The following is a 17,629-nucleotide window of genomic DNA, read 5'->3' on the forward strand; positions in this document are numbered from 1 at the left end:
TTTCTGACTTTGAACCTCTTCACTACTAGATTCATGTCTGTTATCGATTTTAATTCGTCCTACTTCAGAACTAAGGCTAACTGCCTTATTCAAGACCAAATTGTCTTCTTCTGCATTTGATCTTTTGATTTCACAAAACCCAAGATTTCCTAGTCCATTCTCAAGAGCTTCTTTATTACTTGTTCCAAGATTCTCCTGTTCATCATCTCAAAAGGTGGCTTTGAGCCCAAGGATCAGGTCATTTTGAATTTTGATGACATTGTTTTTTCGGTTCCTGCTTGCATTCCTAGAACTGTGAAGAGTGGACTCACGACCTATTGGAGTGCCTTCAGACCCAATTTTGCTTATTTCATATGGGCCAAGTATTCCCCGTCCCATAGATCTTTGAATTCCAAAAACTTTGGAACTAGGGCATGTAGTTACATCAAGACCAGTTCTTTGATCAGTATTAGAACCGGTGGAGTTAGAACCAACAATAGTATCATCCACAATAATAGGACTTATGCCAGTATCAGGACCAATATAGCCAGGATTAGCAATGGTTGCATATTTTTCATCAGGACCAGTAGTAGCAAGTCCGGTAGCTTGAGTAGTTTCATGATCAGCAAGTCCAAGACCAGGCTTAATATGGTCAATATGGCTAGGAACAATAGCTTTATGAGAAGCTCTAGGACTGGTGTGTTTATGACCAGCTTTATCAGGACCGATACCCTGACCAGGACCGACGTTTTGAATAGGACCTATTCTTGTGAAAATAGAATCCCTAGGACTGGTGCCCTGAATATGACCAATATGATCAACGTTAGTAGGGCCATCTTGTACCCTTACCCACTTCATTCTTTTTCCTATCTTCTTCCTTACCCTTATATGTTCTTGCTTTTTGTTGCCCATCTTATCATCCTCAGTGCGTTCATTGCTATTAAGTTCAGACCTGTTCACATTTCTCTCAACTTGGGTCTGGTTAATGTCATTCATATCGCCTACTTGAGTGTTGTTATTGGCCTTTGATTTTAGATTATTATTGACTGGACATTTATTCATAGCGTGTGTGAAAGTGCTACACCATATACATCGATTTGGTTTCCATTCATATTGTACTCCAATGTCAAATAAATTTCCCAGACTATCTTTAAGTTCAAGCTTGATTGGAAGAGAGCTACTTGGATGGATTTCGACACTAACTCTAGCCACAGATGCACGCTCGTAGCCTTCCATTGCTGGGTCAAACATAAGTGGTTTTCCTATAATGCTTGAAATATAGGCCAGGCCCATTGGGTTGCACAAATGTGGTGGAACATTCTTGAGATTCACCCGAATTTGTTCAAGTTCAGGCAGTCTATGATTAGTATTAAGTTCCTCGCTCCACTTGTACAACTTGAATCTTTTTCCCCTGATAAAAGTATACTCGCTCTCTATGATCGACTTTATTTTGCTTCCAATCCTGAAGGATAGAAAGTAGAATCTGTGATCATTGATTGTGATCCTCTCCAGACCAGAGGATTCCCATTAACCCATCAACATTCTTTTAACCTCAGCAAATGGTGTCTTCATGTTGCCCATAAAATAACCAACTATGACAAACTCCCACGCCTTTACGCATTTTTCTTCAATTTCTGGTGGGAGCTCAAACTGGTGCGGATGATCAAGTGTAATTACCTTTGGGAATAAGGTGTCTATCTGGAATTTTCCCTTTTCTGGATCGCTCGTGGCATTTCCATTCCACACCTTTCCTTCTTGCCAGGTTTTGTTTGAGTTGCTCATGATTGTGTACACCTTTGTTTTATTACATTTCGAAATTTCCTTCATGACGTCAACCGTCCACTTGATCACTTCATCATATTGGTCTTTGTTGAAGAGATTCCAATTCTTTAGATAATGACTGTTGAACTGAGCATTCAACTGATCATTTCTTTCTTGAGGAATCGTAATCTCTTGATTATTAATTTGGAAAAATAGCTTCTTCATCTAGTTTCTCATTCTTGCCAAATTTGCTATTTCGTTTTTCCTCATTGACCATGTTGGACCAGCAGTAGGATCCTTGTTATCAGCCGAAGTATTTTCTTTGTCAGGAATTGCAGCAGTAGGAAGAGCTGAGGAGATGACTGTTTCAGGGATGCTATCTTTCCTGACTTGTTTGTTCTTTTCGGCCCATCTAACCCTTGTATTTCCCACAAAACTATTGCCTTCAATTGTTCTAATCTTCTTTAGAATATCCCTTTAGTGCTCTTCTCTTGTGTATTAGTTTTCCTCTTTTGAATGCTGTCAATTGGCATTTCAGGATCCAGATTAACGAGTGAAGAAACCGCACCCAGGTTCATTAACTCCAGGTTAGCCTTGGGTGTCACGATTTCCTTGGGATTTACTTTAGTATTCTTCTTAGAACATGAGTTATTTGCCTTCATTTTTTTCATTTCTTTGATTTTCTATCCATTCTTACCCTTCTTAGCTGTTTTAAAATTATTTGATCATGTTTCTTGATCGATCTTTTCAATTTCAGCACTTGTTTTGGAAGAATTATGTCTCTTTGCTTTTGGTTTGATCTATGTTGCCGACATCTTCTTCATGGACTTATGATATTCGAGGTCGCATATTATTGTTTCATCATAGTTAGTGCTATTGTCTGATTCCAAATCAACATTTATGCTTTGGTTCTTTTGATTCGACCGGTGGCTCATAGCTTTGATAGTAGATTTATTATCTTGGCGATTAGGACTGCTCGAATGTGGATATGTGATGTCAGGACCGACATTTAAAGAGATAAGACCGGCATTAGAAGAGATAGGACCGACATTAGAAGAGCTAGGACCAGCATTTGAAGAGCTATGACCGGAGTTTGAAGAGCTAGGACCGACATTTGAAGAGCTAGGACCGGCATTTGAAGAGATAAGACCAATGCCATTAGTAGTTTTAGTGTGTCCAAGACCGGCGTGTTCAGGATCAATGACTTGAATATGCATGTTATCCACTCTTGTTAGACCCAACTTTTTAGCAACCAAATTATCTTTTTCAGACCCAGCCAAGCGAAAACCATTGGCTAACCCCATATCAGACCCGACCAAGCGAAAACCGTTGGCTAACCCCTCATCAGACTCAGCCAAGCAAAAAATGTTGGCTAATTCTTCTAGTGTCATACATTCTTCATCTCTTATACCCTAACTTATATTCTGACCCAACTTATTTGTAGCTTTCGTGAGATCCATATTCAGACCCAAATTTTCAAACAGATTGTCATTCATGATGTCATCAATCAACGAATCAATATAATTTTCAGCCAAGCTTTCACCATTGGCTATACCAATCAAGTTCAGTTCATCATCCTTTAGATTTGTATTATTAAGCTTTTCTGATTTAGCTGAATTTATTTCCATGAATAGCTCCAACTTAGATCCAATTTCTTCAGTGTTTCTAGATTCTGTTAGACTATGTCCTTTAATAGTTTTAGCTAGATGTACAGGCTGTTTAGAAGATCCTACAATTTTAGCCTCAATTTCATAATCCTAGGCACATTTAGTGTCTTCTGTCCAACCTTTTTCAAGCCTAGTACATAGTCTGGATATCTGACTTTCTATTTGATCCTTAGCAGGACAGGTAGACTTAGCATTCTGATCATCAATGGAACCCGAGACTTTTAGATTTGCAAGATTTCCCATTGCAGAACAAGACTCTGAAATTATATCCTTCTTTGGACCTAATGAACTTTGAGCAGCATATATCTCCTACCCTGTAGAGGCAATTTCAAAATGACCCATTTTACCCAGTTCATCATCCTCTTTAGTAGGATCGGTAAAATTTGTTTTTTGATCTTTCTTTGCACCTGAATTACCCAAACTGTCATGTTTTTCTACTTCTGAAATTGACCCCGACCTTGTAATATTCTTTGAACCTATTAATTCTCGACCATAAGTCTTATTCATCCATGTCATACTTACCTCAATAGGAACCCCAATACCAACTTCAGTAGGATCATTCAAAACAGACATAAATCTCAGCATAATGTTTTCACCTGATTCAGAAACATGCCTCAATTTTGAGCTTTCAATAGGACCCAATAAACCTGTACAATTTATGCCATTTTTCTGCATTACCTTAGAGCCTTTTTGACAGATTACCTCCAGCATTGGGACCGAATTTTCAGCACAAGCGACCCGATTGTCATCAATTTTAGCAAGACAAGATTTCAAATCCAATTTCCCTACAGAATGACCAGTCAGGTCTAAGGTACCAACCAGCGACCCTAACGGTCCATTCTGTGCAGCAAGTCCAGTAACAACAGAATTTTCTGGAATTAAAGTCCTATTATTTCTATATGCAGTACTATCTTTTTCTATCAATTCAATCCTATCATTTCTATTATGAACATGCATATCGTTACAGTACAATTCCCCAATAGAACTATTCTCATATAATTCATCAGTATGTGGAAAAGAACTCATACCCGATGATAGATTTGGCATACAATCAATAGGCGCATCTTCTCCATTGTTTAAGACTTCATCCATGATTTTTGGCTTCTACTTCCTGGGATTGTTAAGAGACCTGCGAGTTCGTCTATCAGACCTAGCATTGCTGCTTGTCGACGGCCCCTTTAGCACCTTCTTAGGATCATCAGGGCGGACTTGAAGTACGCCCCTTTCCCGAGTAACTACACTAGATGGGCGCATACTAGTCATCGGAAAGATCAAGCGCAAACTGCCTAATCTTCAAAGGAGCCACAAATGTTGGAATTCTGCAGCAAAGGGTGGGCGCAAACAGCACGATTGGAAACCAATCGCACCGGAACAAGGGCTTGAAGATAATTGCTCAAACAAGAAAGGGTTTAAGCAATTTTGGAACGGTCTGTAGCTACGAAAGCTTCCTCCAGACCGAACACTTGATTCAAATGGCGAGAAAGAAGTTCAATGGAGACCTACCTGTGCCTCGTGGTGTGGTTTGATGTCCCGACCGAGGTCCGAACTAACCTGTAAAAGAAAAGTGAGAAGAGGAGGGCGACCGATGCCGATTCGACGTCAAGTCTCTGCAGAAGGGGGTTTGACGAAATGCTCCGGTCAACGGTAAGAGAAGATGACCGCGATCGTTCCTTGCACAACAGAACACGTTCCAGAGGGCGCACGACAACCGATCGAAGATGCTAGAGGATGGCGGCCGACTTCCGATGTAGAAGCGCGGTCGCGGCGAGAATCCGTGTTGTTTGTGTTGTTCATGCCGATCGTGTCGAATGTACCGATTGTGTCGACAACAACCTAAATATTCGATTCAAAAACTATAATCGCGATTTCTCCCGATTCCTCCGTTCAAATTGAAATTCCTTCGGTCAGATTGTAGGGGGAAAGAGACGCACCTGCTGGAGAAATTTGAGATCATTCCGACGTCAGAAGCTCCGGCGGCGTTGATGTGCCGATCGTGCCCGATGTGAGAAAAAAATCTCTTGAGAAAATTTTTCTCAATTAGCCACATGTTATTGTATCAAATATGGTGATGCACTAATATCTTGAAAAACAAAGAAACAAAGCAATGTCTCTCGATCCTCAGCTGAATCATAATACCGAAGTATGACTACAATAGTTTGTGATCTCAAATGAATTTCATTTTTACTACAAGTTATGAATGTCTCACTTACGTTACCAATTCCGCTGTAGTGTGATAATCAAGCGACAATACATATCGCTAAAAATCCAGTTATTCATGAATGTACAAAGCATCTCGACATAGACTGTCATCTTATATGTGATCATTTCAAACAAGGTTTTATTCTTCCTCAACATTTTTTTTCAAAGGTACAACAAGCCGATATTTTCACCAAACCATTGGATTCCGGCATTTTTTATCTACTTCAGGAAAAGATGGATCTTAGAGATCTACATCTTGAAGAGGGAATATCATAATTATGTTAATTACAATTATAAAGTATATAAAAGTTAGCAATGCTTAACTATATTGAGTTTGTAATTAGTTGTTAGTATGTCTAATAACTTTATAGTCAAATTGTTTATTTTGTAAGAATCTAAGGACTATTTTAATAGTTTGTTAATAACATATCAAAGGGGTAGATGGAATCCTAGGAGCCATTACTTTTTTCTCAATTGGTTTTTCATCCTCTAAACCTAACATTTAGATATCTTGTAGATTTCTTAAAGTGTCTAGATTCGAGGTAAAATGATGAGCAACACCAGAATAAGGTGGTTGGGTGAGGCTTTATAATTGAGATTGTCATCATTTCTCCCCGAGCAGAATGTTTCGCTATTAATGATAACTAGCGACTTGATGATCATTCGATTACAAATTTGACAAATAAGATGTACTATACATGTAAAGACTGTGTGTCCAAGTTTATCATAAATAGTACATTTTGAACGATTTCTTTTATTTTGACTTGCACACGAACTGCCATAAAAAAATATGTTTTAATAACCTCCTTATGTGGATCTTTTTTTAAGCCCGCTATTAGGGTTTAGGTAAAAATCACCCGTCGAACCAAATGTTTGTCCTCCTCCTCGATTAGTACCGGCCTCGAATTTTGGGCTGCCCTAGTCCTAAGAAGAAAAGGTTTGGATTTTTTTATTGACCTAGGTCTTGTTTAAAATTTTGATTAAAAAAATGTTTTAGGTGAGATTTAAACCCAAACAAAATAAAACTTTTTATTTTTATCTTAAACGCAATCTGATTCACTGAAAAAAAAAAATTTTATTTCTTCTCTCTCCTCATTATTTATCATTTTTTCTATACATGTGTTGACACCTCATTCCCTCTCACAAATTCTTTCCCCCTGTCACACCTCCTCTATTATAACTTTTTTTTATTTACAAATACAATACATATATCTTAATTTATCAAGAGATCACAACACTGATTATTTTGATCAGACTTTAGGGTAATTAATGTAAACGATCTATATATCTTTTTTAATGTAAGAGTTGGCGGTTTTCTCTCTTTCTATTAAGGAGTAAGTCCCTCAACGATTATGCATGTGAAGTTCATCTCTTGATAGTTCTCGAAATTCAATATAAATATTAAATTATTCTTATTTTATTTTTATAAAATTTAAATATTAAATAAATCAAATATGTGATTTTTAAAAAAGTGTAGTTTTTAAAAACTATACTAGGTTACAAGGTGTAAGCGATTTGATTTTGTCGGTTTATTGACCGAAATTAACATTCAAACTGTTGACGTCGATTTAGTTTGAACGGTAAGAAGATATCGTTTTGATCCATTGACATATATATACGCATACTTTCATATATATATATATATTATTTTTTAAATATTTAATCGGTTTAAACTGTTGAAAGAGTTTGAGTGATGTAAAAAAATAAACCGAACCATTCAAACCGATTAAATAAAAAAACGTAATAAATTCGATTTAGTCATTCAATTTGATTTGTCTAGTCGGTTTACCTACCTTGCAAGAGTGGGACCAGTCTCTTGACGCGGTGGAAACTAGGTTTATGGAGTATTGTTAATTAATGCTAAGCACTATTAAATAATAATAATAATAACTAGGTTTCCCAAACTAACCTTGTTTGGCGTTCACTTTCCCAAACTAACCTAGTTTGTTCATTTATTCCCAAACTAACCTAGTTTACTATTCAAACTCAGTTTTTTTTTTTTTTTTTTTTCAAATTTAAATTATTATTTATATAAACTAATTATTTATATTTTAAATTATTATTTTTATAAATTTGATTATTTATATTTTGATATATAATTTAAATTATTTTTTTATAAATTTAATTATTTATATTTTAATATAAATATATATATATATTTCAAATTTATTATATATATATTTACATATATATGTGGAAGTATGATTTTCATTCCCATAATTTTTTTATTATTATTATTCAAATTATTATTTATATTTATTGGGCTGTCTTTTATTAAAATAATTTTGACAATTTTTCATTCAAATTATTATTTATATTTATTGGGTTGTATTTTATTAAAATAATTTTGACAACTTTTCATTGTGATATAATTTTACAATAAAAATTTTATCAATTTTTAAAATGTTGTCTTCCTAACTTAAAGGTTCCTAACTTAAAGGTTGTAAAAAAATATGTGTTAAGTTAATGAATCATTAAATATGTTAGTTGGTTAGTAGGAAGGTTAATGAATCATTAAATATATTGGGTAGTTAGTAGGAAAGTTAATAAAATATTAAATGTGGTGGTTATATGTTATGTAATTAATGTAGTGCAAGAAATATTAGACCGTTACATAAGAATATTAACAAAAAAAAAAAAGCAAACAAGAAAACAAGAAAGCAAGCAAACAAAGAGGTTCTTCTCTCTTCTAACTTTTAGTTGTTTTGGTATTTTTTAATTTATTTAATACTTATTACTAATAATGATTATTATTGTATTTTTTTGTAGATGGATTTCTCGTCAAGTTTTCATGAGTCACAACAAATTCAGATGGAAGAAATTATTAATGATGGAGTGACAAGATCTAATGCACTTTACAATTTAAGTGAAGCTGATAGATTTAATTCAAACTCGGAGATAGAAAGCGATGAAAGTGATAGTGATTACAATGTAGAAGACTCGGATTCAACAAGTAATAGTGACGGTGAAGAAGAGAATATTCAGACTAATGACCCAACAAATATGGATGGACATATTCCTAATGTGCCATGGTTTACAACAGAGGAGATCCTCAACAACGTTGCCATGAATAATTCAGGTCATTTTCCTAATTTTAATTCTCTTAACAATGATCTTTTTGAAGGTCAATGTTTTGTAGATAAACAAACTGCAATAGATGCAATAAAATCAAGCCACATAAGAGAATCAAGAAATTATCATGTTTTAAAGAGCACTACGGTGCTTTATGAGGCAAAATGTACTATAGTTACATGTCCGTGGAAAATTCGAGTTATAAAAAGTAAGCGATCTGGATACTTTCAAATCACTAAACTTCCTGCTCAACATAACTGCCTTTTGAGAACAATCCAAAGAGACCACAAGAAACTTAGTTCAAAAATGATTGGAAGTGTTATAAAGCAACAAGTAAGAATATTTTTTATATTTAATATTGTTGATCTTTTATATATTTTGAGTTGTTATTTATTATTTTAAATTTACATATTTAGATAATGGAGGGGCCATACTTGAAAGTGAATAACATAAGGAATCAAATACTGGCAATGTATAAATATCATGTTAGCTACAAGAAGGCTTGGTTGGCAAAACAAAAGGCAATATCGGAGGTGTATGGTGATTGGACGATCTCTTATTCTAAACTTCCTAAATTTTTAAGTGCTTTGATGCATTTTAATCCAGGCACGAGTGTTTCGATTGAAGCTGTGGTCGATGTTACAAAACTCCACACGTCGGTGTTTAAGCGTGTATGGTGGGCATTCAAACCGATAGCTGATGGGTGGCAACATGCTCGGCCAGTTATTAGTATTGATGGTACGTTCTTGAAAGGAAGATATAACGGGAAATTATTAATTGCAATGGGATCTGATTCTAATAACCATCAATACCCACTTGCTTATGCTATAGTCAATGAAGAAACAACTGCCAACTGGTCATGGTTTCTACGTCGCCTTCGTAGATTTATATGTCGAAGTAGAACGGGAGTGTGCATAATTTCAGACCGTCATGCTGGAATCATTGAAGCAATGAAGAAAGAACAAAATGGCTTCACTGGAGACATGGGTATACATCGTTTTTGTCTCTACCATGTCCGTAGTAATTTTAGTTCAGCTTATCCTGGATCACATTTGAAGATGTTATGTTGGGTGGCCGGAAATAATAGTCAAGTGAGAAAATTCGAAGATGCGATGAGACAAATCAAAGAGCTTAATCCCGATGCTGAAAAATGGTTACGAAATATTCCATTAGAGATGTGGACTATGTCTCACGATGGAGGATATCGTTACGGTCAAGCAACAACAAATATGGTCGAAGGTTTCAATGGTATCTTAAGGTCTGCTCGTTTTCTTCCGATCACGTCAATGGTGGAATATATATATTATCGCTCTGTAAAACTTGTTGCAGAAAGGCGTACTCAAACTTTGAATGATCTTCAAAATGGGCATACTTATTGCAATATGTCAAGAAAATTATTTGAAAATATCGAAAGCAAGGCATCAGCACACACAGTTATTCCATACAATGAGCAAACTGGAATCTTTGAGGTGACTACTGCACGTTACAGAACTAATAATGGTTGTTGGAAAGGTGGCAACAAACATATCATTGACCTATGTAAAGGTTTTTGTTCTTGTGGAAAATGGTGCCGGTATCACTCTCCATGTTCACATATAGTTGCTGGTTGTATAGTGTGCAATCTCGATTGGGTTAAATACATCGATACATATCACAATCTAACAACACTTTCTGAGATGTGGCAGTATGATTTTCACCCCATACCTAATGAATCATATTGGACGTTCCCAATAGCACATGATTGGGAGAAATATGGTAATCTTGTTCCCAATGAAAATTCGAGAAAGAAGAAAAACCAACGAGGTCAAAGCCAGCGTATTCGAACCGAAATGGATAACCCACGAAGAACCATCATTTGTGGGAAATGTGGCCAAGAAGGTCATACGAGACGTAGCCAACGTTGTCCTGAGCAAAATCGTCAATAATTTAGATAAATGATGATTGTAATAGTTTTTAAGAATATTTAATTATTATATTATTATGGTTAAAATGTTTTAAATTTATTAGTATTTATCAATTATTTATTAGAATACTAAAGAAAATATTTATTACACTATATAAATGAGAATTGAAATGTAAATATATATATATATATTTATATTAAAATATAAATAATTAAATTTATAAAAAAATAATTTAAATTATATATCAAAATATAAATAATCAAATTTATAAAAATAATAATTTAAAATATAAATAATTTAGTTTATATAAATAATAATTTAAATTTTAAATGTAAAAAAAAAAAAAAAAAAAAAAAAAAATTGAGTTTGAATAATAAACTAGGTTAGTTTGGGAATAAATGAACAAACTAGGTTAGTTTGGGAAAGTGAACGCCAAACAAGGTTAGTTTGGGAAACTGTTCCAAAAGACACAGTGGCGGGGAATAAGAGTGAGAATATTACAGAGAATTGTAAAGGTGGAGATGAATTATAGAGAGAGAAATAATACAGTAATCGGCTGATTGTATTGATTGATAGAGTAGTAGAAAAAGCGAAAAGAGAGGATATAGAACGAGAATTTCGATACTAGAATTATCAAACGCGATTCAGAATTCATCCAAATGCTGCCGCCGCCGCCGCATCTTCGTTGAGATACTTCACCCCTTCTAGTTCTTGGATCATCAAACAGTTACAGTACAGTCCAACTCTGTTTTGGATTTTAGGAAGGGAGACAGACGACTGAAAGTAGAGATGCTCTGTAGAATGATACCGAGGAAGACGAAGACAGGCAAAATTCCTGTTTATCTTAATGTTTACGATCTCACTCCTATCAATGGTTACGCTTACTGGCTTGGACTCGGCGTCTACCATTCCGGTGTGCAAGGTTCACTCCAATTCTATCTTTCGATTTTTGTTTCTTAGATCTATCCGTACGAGGGTTTTAGGACAAGTATTGATCTTGTGGCTTATTCAGGAGGAAATTTTGCATCTTACTGTTTAGGGTCTTTCTCGCTGCCTGTTTATCAGATAATTGTGTATATCTGAGGAATATGTTAGCTTAATTTAATACAATTTGGAATTCCCCATTTCAACATTACTGTCTGTTTATGAACTCAATTGGGGTTCTTTGGTAGATTCTGAACTTCTATAATTGTGTATATTCAATGGTGAATTGAGTAATATGTTAGCTTAGTTAATACAATTGGAATATGTTATCCTTGTCTATTGACTATTCCATTTGCAATGAATTAGATTTGCCTAATCAGTAAAAGTTCCCTTATGAAAATCAAGATCAGTTTAAGCAAACAATGTTCTGAATTCACTTTTTTTTCTTAAATTTTTGTAGTTAATGGAGTTGAATATGCTTTTGGTGCTCATGAACGTCCTACAACTGGAATATTTGAAGTAGAACCAAAGAAATGTCCAGGTTTCACATTCAGAAAATCGATCTTAATTGGAAAGACAGACATGGGTCCTAAAGAGGTTCGTTCACTGATGGAGAAGCTTGCAGATGATTATTCAGGAAACACATATCATCTCATCACCAAGAACTGCAACCACTTCTGTAATGATGCGTCTCTCAGTTTGACTGGTAAACCAATTCCTAGATGGGTTAATCGTCTTGCTCGTCTTGGTAAGAAATTCTTTGCTCGATATCACATTGTAATTATCCTTACTGTGGGTTTTTAAATTATTGGTTTATATTATAGGAGTAAAATAAGGTTGGTTCTTGCTTAGTGTATACGTATTTTGCATATATCTATAAGATTAGCCTTTATCAGTTTGCTTTAGATCTGGTTTTGCTATATTTTATTGCCCTATGAACTTCAAACTTAGATAATTTTCATTATTGAACTTGTATCAGTTGCTCCTCATCATTGCATTCTCTCATTGAGTGTAACTTAATACATTTATTTTAAATAAGCGAAATGATAAAGAATTTCAGTTAAAATAAATGCCCTGATTTACACACGAGAGAGTGCAATGATGAACAATTAATGCAAGTTGAATGAAAAAGATTTTGAATTTGATGTACATTGACAAGGATAAGCAAACATAGAAAAATTTACAAAAGGGAAAGGTCATCTTGCTTATTCAACTTCTTCAAGAAGTTAGATACCCTTTCCTTTTCGTAATTTTCTTGCACAAAAAAGGAATTGAGATTAATAGGCTGCAAAACTTTTACAAATGGCTCAACATACTTGTCTTCATTATTTGGTTAACTCCTTTAATGTCTTGATATGCTTTTCAGAAATAATTTTATTTTTGTTAAACTCGATGAAAAAGTATAAAAAGAAAACGAGCTTGACACAAGTTGAGAAAACAAAATTAACTTTTGATACAAGTTCAGAACCAAAATAAACTTGGTTACAGTTATTCTTAAATTCTTACTATGCTTAGTGTAATATTTTATTTTCTCGGTTCAACTGCTTATCGATGTATAGAAACAGATCATACAATTATTCATGACATTTTTTTTCAAGGGTTTCTTTGCAATTGTGTTCTTCCTGCTGGTCTGAATGAGGGCAAGGTGAGGGTGCAACAAGTTAAAGTACAAAACAAGGGTTTGGATGAGAAGAAGTTGAGGAGCAATTCAACTCGGATCTTATTTTCCTCTAGTCCTGGGGCTGCTTCATTATCACCGTCGGGTTCAGAATCATCGGCTAAAACAAAAGTTAATAGTAACAAACAACGATCTATTAGTCGTACTCGATCTCATTCTTCATCTTCAAGTAAGAAATAGAGAGGCATAACAGTATTATACTTTTTACTATTCCTAGAAATGAAAAAGACTGGAAAAAATGGCCATTGTTTCCTTTGAACTTACAAAAACTGGATCAACATGTAAGTTCTGTTATAATTCTGAAGTGGAAATTTGATATATTTTGTATTCTATTTCTTTTTCTAGCTTGATTTCAATGACAAATTAAACCAGGGTAGAGAGACTGAGAAAATACACTATAAAAACTGACTTGTAACAAATTTGATAATAAGTGAGATTGAACATATGAACAACCAACATGTTTGCATTGGCCTACAATCTCTAATTACCTGTGTTTGTTTGGGTTAAGTTTTGAGATTCCAGTGTTTCTTCTTTCTTTTTTTAATGAAATACCTTTAGTTTGGAAATAGAGATAAGGAGAGAAGTGTAAAATTGAAAAAATATACGTGAATGGATAAAAGTCATCCCAGCAACAAAAGGTGAATATATCGGTTTTGGTTCGAACCTGTTAAACAGCAAGTTCTGCTCGTCTGGTTAAGTATGTTTGCGGGCGGTGTGTTTAACCCGCGAAAATTAATCAAGGAGAAAGTAAAAAAATAATAATCGATACCTAAAATATCAAAAGTCTCACAAAAAAAAAATGAATTTTTTTTTTACGAAAATAAATATGTTAAAATATATATATATATATATATATATTTGTTAAAAGATAATCTAATCAAATTGAGATATATATTCTTATTATTAAAAAAATAATAATAATAATATATATTTAATATAGATAAAATCCAGATGGAAGATCTCTATACCAAATATATATTTAATATAGATAAAATCCACATTATAATCTGAATATATAATATATAAAAAAAAGGAGATTATTTTCAGTTTTAATTTTTATCAATTTATTGATGAGATCATGATTATTAAGACAAAATTCTATTTGGAAAAAGAAAAAATCCTCACAAACAGATTGGTTGGATTGAAATGATCATAATTAGATTAAAAATAACTGACCTGCCAATGGATTTGAATTTACATGAGATTATTATTCCTGCTGCTAAAAGAAAGGAAAAAAATTGCAGATATACATAACATATAAAGGAATAACCAAATCTGTGCATGACAAAAAAGAATTACTGGATGTAATTAAACGCATAAAATCCGTCGATAACGGTTAGGAATTATTCTCTTAGAGTACCACCAAGCTCAAAGGGAACTAGAGGAACGAGCGAATGCAAAACATCCTTAATCAAAGGACGATAAATTGGTTCCGATTGCACGCACAATACAGCTACAGCCGCAACCTGAATAAAATCCCCATCAGTTTCAATTATCGACAAAAAACAGCAACAAAATGTTCTAAACAAACCTGATATAAGTGTTTTAAATCCATAGTATCTTTTATCACAGGATCGACGATGGTTGGGAGCATCGTTCTATCAGTCAGCTGAGGCATAGCCTAAAAAAGGAATGAATTTATGAATTTACAAGCTTTTGTCATTGTGCTTGGATGACTAACTCTAAAATAAATCTGTTTTTTTATTCAAATGGGGTTGAAAGAAATAGTACCCATGTAACAATTGACTGGCATTTAGCTGGAGCAAGTTTCTCTAATGGCTTTCTTCCAAGTAGAAGCTCCAAAAGTACAATTCCAAAAGCATACACATCACTTTTATCAGTCAAAATACCTAAATCAAACCAAACAAACATTTAAATGATGATGTTGATAAGCAAGCACAAATGACAAAACCATAAGATTTAACCGATGCTTACCATCTAAAAGATACTCGGGCGCAACATACCCCACAGTACCCGAGAGCTTCACGCTTTTCTTCTTTTGGGTCCCATCTGTGATTGCAAGACCGAAATCTGAAATCTGAAAATCCAAACACAAAATTTGTCAAAACTTGTATGACTTCTCCTTGAAGAAATTGAAATTGTTACCTTGGCATTGAAGTTTGAATCAAGAAGGATATTTGATGATTTCAGATCTCTATGAATTATAGATGGTTTACACTGATTATGTAGATATTCAAGTCCCCTGAAAGATTCATATTATAAATGATGATCAAAATCAACTCATGAACATAAATGGATTTCAGTTATGTAAACTGACCTTGCAGTATCAAATGCAATCTTGACTCGACGATGCCATGATAAGGAAGATCCATGTGAAGAACCTAAATCAAACCAAAAACCGAAAACCAAACTCAATAATGTCTTTAATTTACTCTTTCTGTGGATTCTATGAACAAATTGGTAGCTTTTTTACCATGTAAATGAACTTCCAATGACCTGTTTTGCATCAATTCATAAACCAGAAGCCTTGTTTCGCCATGGATGCTGTAACCTAATAAAGAAATTATATTTGGATGCTGCGCTTTACTCAACAAGGTCACTTCAGTCTGTAATTTCAATCCAGAAATCAAAAACAATCTCCAAGAACAATGGTGTAAGAAATTTGATTGATTGATTAATACCTCGAATTCTCTAATGGCGTCTTGAGTAGTACCGTTTAGTTTCTTCACAGCAGCTTGTAAATTGTTAGGTAAATCAGCTTTATAAACATGTCCAAAACCACCGATTCCCAAAATACTATCTTCTTCAAAGTTCTTCGTTCCTAATTCGAGTTGATCGTACGCCATTAAAGTTACTGGGTTCTTTTCAGAACTCGACTTTTTCAATGAATACGATTCAATTGAGCCAGTAGACCATTTCTGATGAACTTTGAACAACTTCCTTCTCTGATAAATCCAGAAACATAAGAGCGAGAATAAGATGACACAAATCGCGGTGGATGAAACAATGACGGCTATAAAAAACCTTCTTTTGGAATTCATCGGATTGTTAAGGAAGATGAAGATGATGTTAAATCTGAAACTGGGTTCGATTTATGAAGAGATGGGAAAGGAGATAAGGAAAGAATGGGTGTGAATGTGACTGATGTACGAAAGAAGGAACAAAAAGTTGATACGGAGGAAACACGGGATGTGAAGTTGGATTCTTCCTCGATTAGGTTAAATGTTTCTGATGAAGAAGAAGGACGACCACTGTAAAAAAGAAGAAGAAATGAGAGTGAAGAGAAGGAAGAAGAAGAAGTGGTTGAAACTGAAAATGAAGTCACCAACAATGACAACAATAATGGACCATTTCCTTAATAGCTATAGAGGCTGTATTATCCCTACCAAAGAAGATGAAAGTGATGGATCAACATTATCATTTCTTACATCAATTTTCAAAAAAACAATTTAGGTCAAATTTGTTTCTATTTTTTACTTGGGTTTATTTTCGAGATGACATGACTACATTAACAATAACATTGTAATTCGTGGGGTGGTTTTCGATAACTAAATGGGACTAAGATGATATTTGTGTCGTACGTTTCGAACACTAACCAATTGAAATGCGTAATCTCACTAATATATTTATTTAACTTATATATTTTTTCAAAAAAACAATTTAGGTCAAATTTGTTTCTATTTTTTACTTGGGTTTATTTTCGAGATGACATGACTACATTAACAATAACATTGTAATTCGTCGGGTGGTTTTCGATAACTAAATGGGACTAAGATGATATTTGTGTCGTATGTTTCGAACACTAACCAATTGAAACTAAATTAGATGTGTAATCTCACTAATATATTTATTTAACTTATATATTTTTTCAAAAAAAACAATTTAGGTCAAATTTGTTTCTATTTTTTACTTGGGTTTATTTTCGAGATGACATGACTACATTAACAATAACATTGTAATTCGTCGGGTGGTTTTCGATAACTAAATGGGACTAAGATGATATTTGTGTCGTATGTTTCGAACACTAACCAATTGAAACTAAATTAGATGTGTAATCTCACTAATATATTTATTTAACTTATATATTTTAGGGAAATGATAGGGAGCATGAAAATTTTGACAGGGAAATGATGTATCATTCTAAGAGAGAATCTTAAAATTTCAACTCAATAGAGGAATAACAAATCATTTCCCTACAAATTCCTGTCAAAATTTTTCTACTCTATCCTCACCTATATTTTATAAGAGTTTGAAGTTTATTTTTTTAATAAAATATTAATTTTCAATATATTATAATATATATTATATAATTTTACATCTATACACATCATCATAATCCATGTTTAGTTAGGGTGTTTTTGCTGAAGAATGATCTAAACTTAATATATATATCTCTTAAGCAAATTTTAAGTGTGAAGACTTGAACTAACTAAATATGAGTCTTCATATTATTAGTTTAGTAGTACTTTGTTATTTTTTTATTT

General features: G+C 33.8%; 3 protein-coding genes across 3 annotated transcripts; 2 read left to right on the forward strand and 1 right to left on the reverse strand.

Moving 5' to 3' along the window:
* The first annotated feature begins 8,375 nt into the window (after positions 1-8,375).
* LOC124917311 lies at positions 8,376-10,603 on the forward strand. The gene is made up of 2 exons (XM_047457768.1): positions 8,376-9,011; positions 9,095-10,603. Exons 1-2 carry the CDS (start codon positions 8,376-8,378, stop codon positions 10,601-10,603), a joined length of 2,145 nt encoding a protein of 714 aa, XP_047313724.1.
* A 499-nt stretch (positions 10,604-11,102) lies between these two features.
* On the forward strand, positions 11,103-13,516 carry LOC124917312 (deSI-like protein At4g17486). Its single transcript, XM_047457769.1, has 3 exons — positions 11,103-11,504; positions 11,967-12,254; positions 13,105-13,516. Exons 1-3 carry the CDS (start codon positions 11,372-11,374, stop codon positions 13,362-13,364), a joined length of 681 nt encoding a protein of 226 aa, XP_047313725.1. The 5' UTR covers positions 11,103-11,371; the 3' UTR covers positions 13,365-13,516.
* Positions 13,517-14,320: 804 nt separating this feature from the next.
* On the reverse strand, positions 14,321-16,445 carry LOC124917309 (probable receptor-like protein kinase At1g80640). The gene is made up of 8 exons (XM_047457766.1): positions 15,827-16,445; positions 15,619-15,751; positions 15,463-15,526; positions 15,291-15,387; positions 15,120-15,222; positions 14,916-15,034; positions 14,716-14,805; positions 14,321-14,650 (listed from the first exon to the last, which is right to left on the reverse strand). The coding sequence occupies exons 1-8, from the start codon at positions 16,184-16,186 to the stop codon at positions 14,528-14,530; spliced, it is 1,089 nt and encodes a 362-aa protein (XP_047313722.1). The 5' UTR covers positions 16,187-16,445; the 3' UTR covers positions 14,321-14,527.
* Between the last annotated feature and the right edge of the window lie 1,184 nt (positions 16,446-17,629).

This window comes from Impatiens glandulifera, unplaced genomic scaffold (assembly GCF_907164915.1).
Source record: "Impatiens glandulifera unplaced genomic scaffold, dImpGla2.1, whole genome shotgun sequence".
In the NCBI taxonomy this organism is placed as follows: Eukaryota; Viridiplantae; Streptophyta; class Magnoliopsida; order Ericales; family Balsaminaceae; genus Impatiens; species Impatiens glandulifera.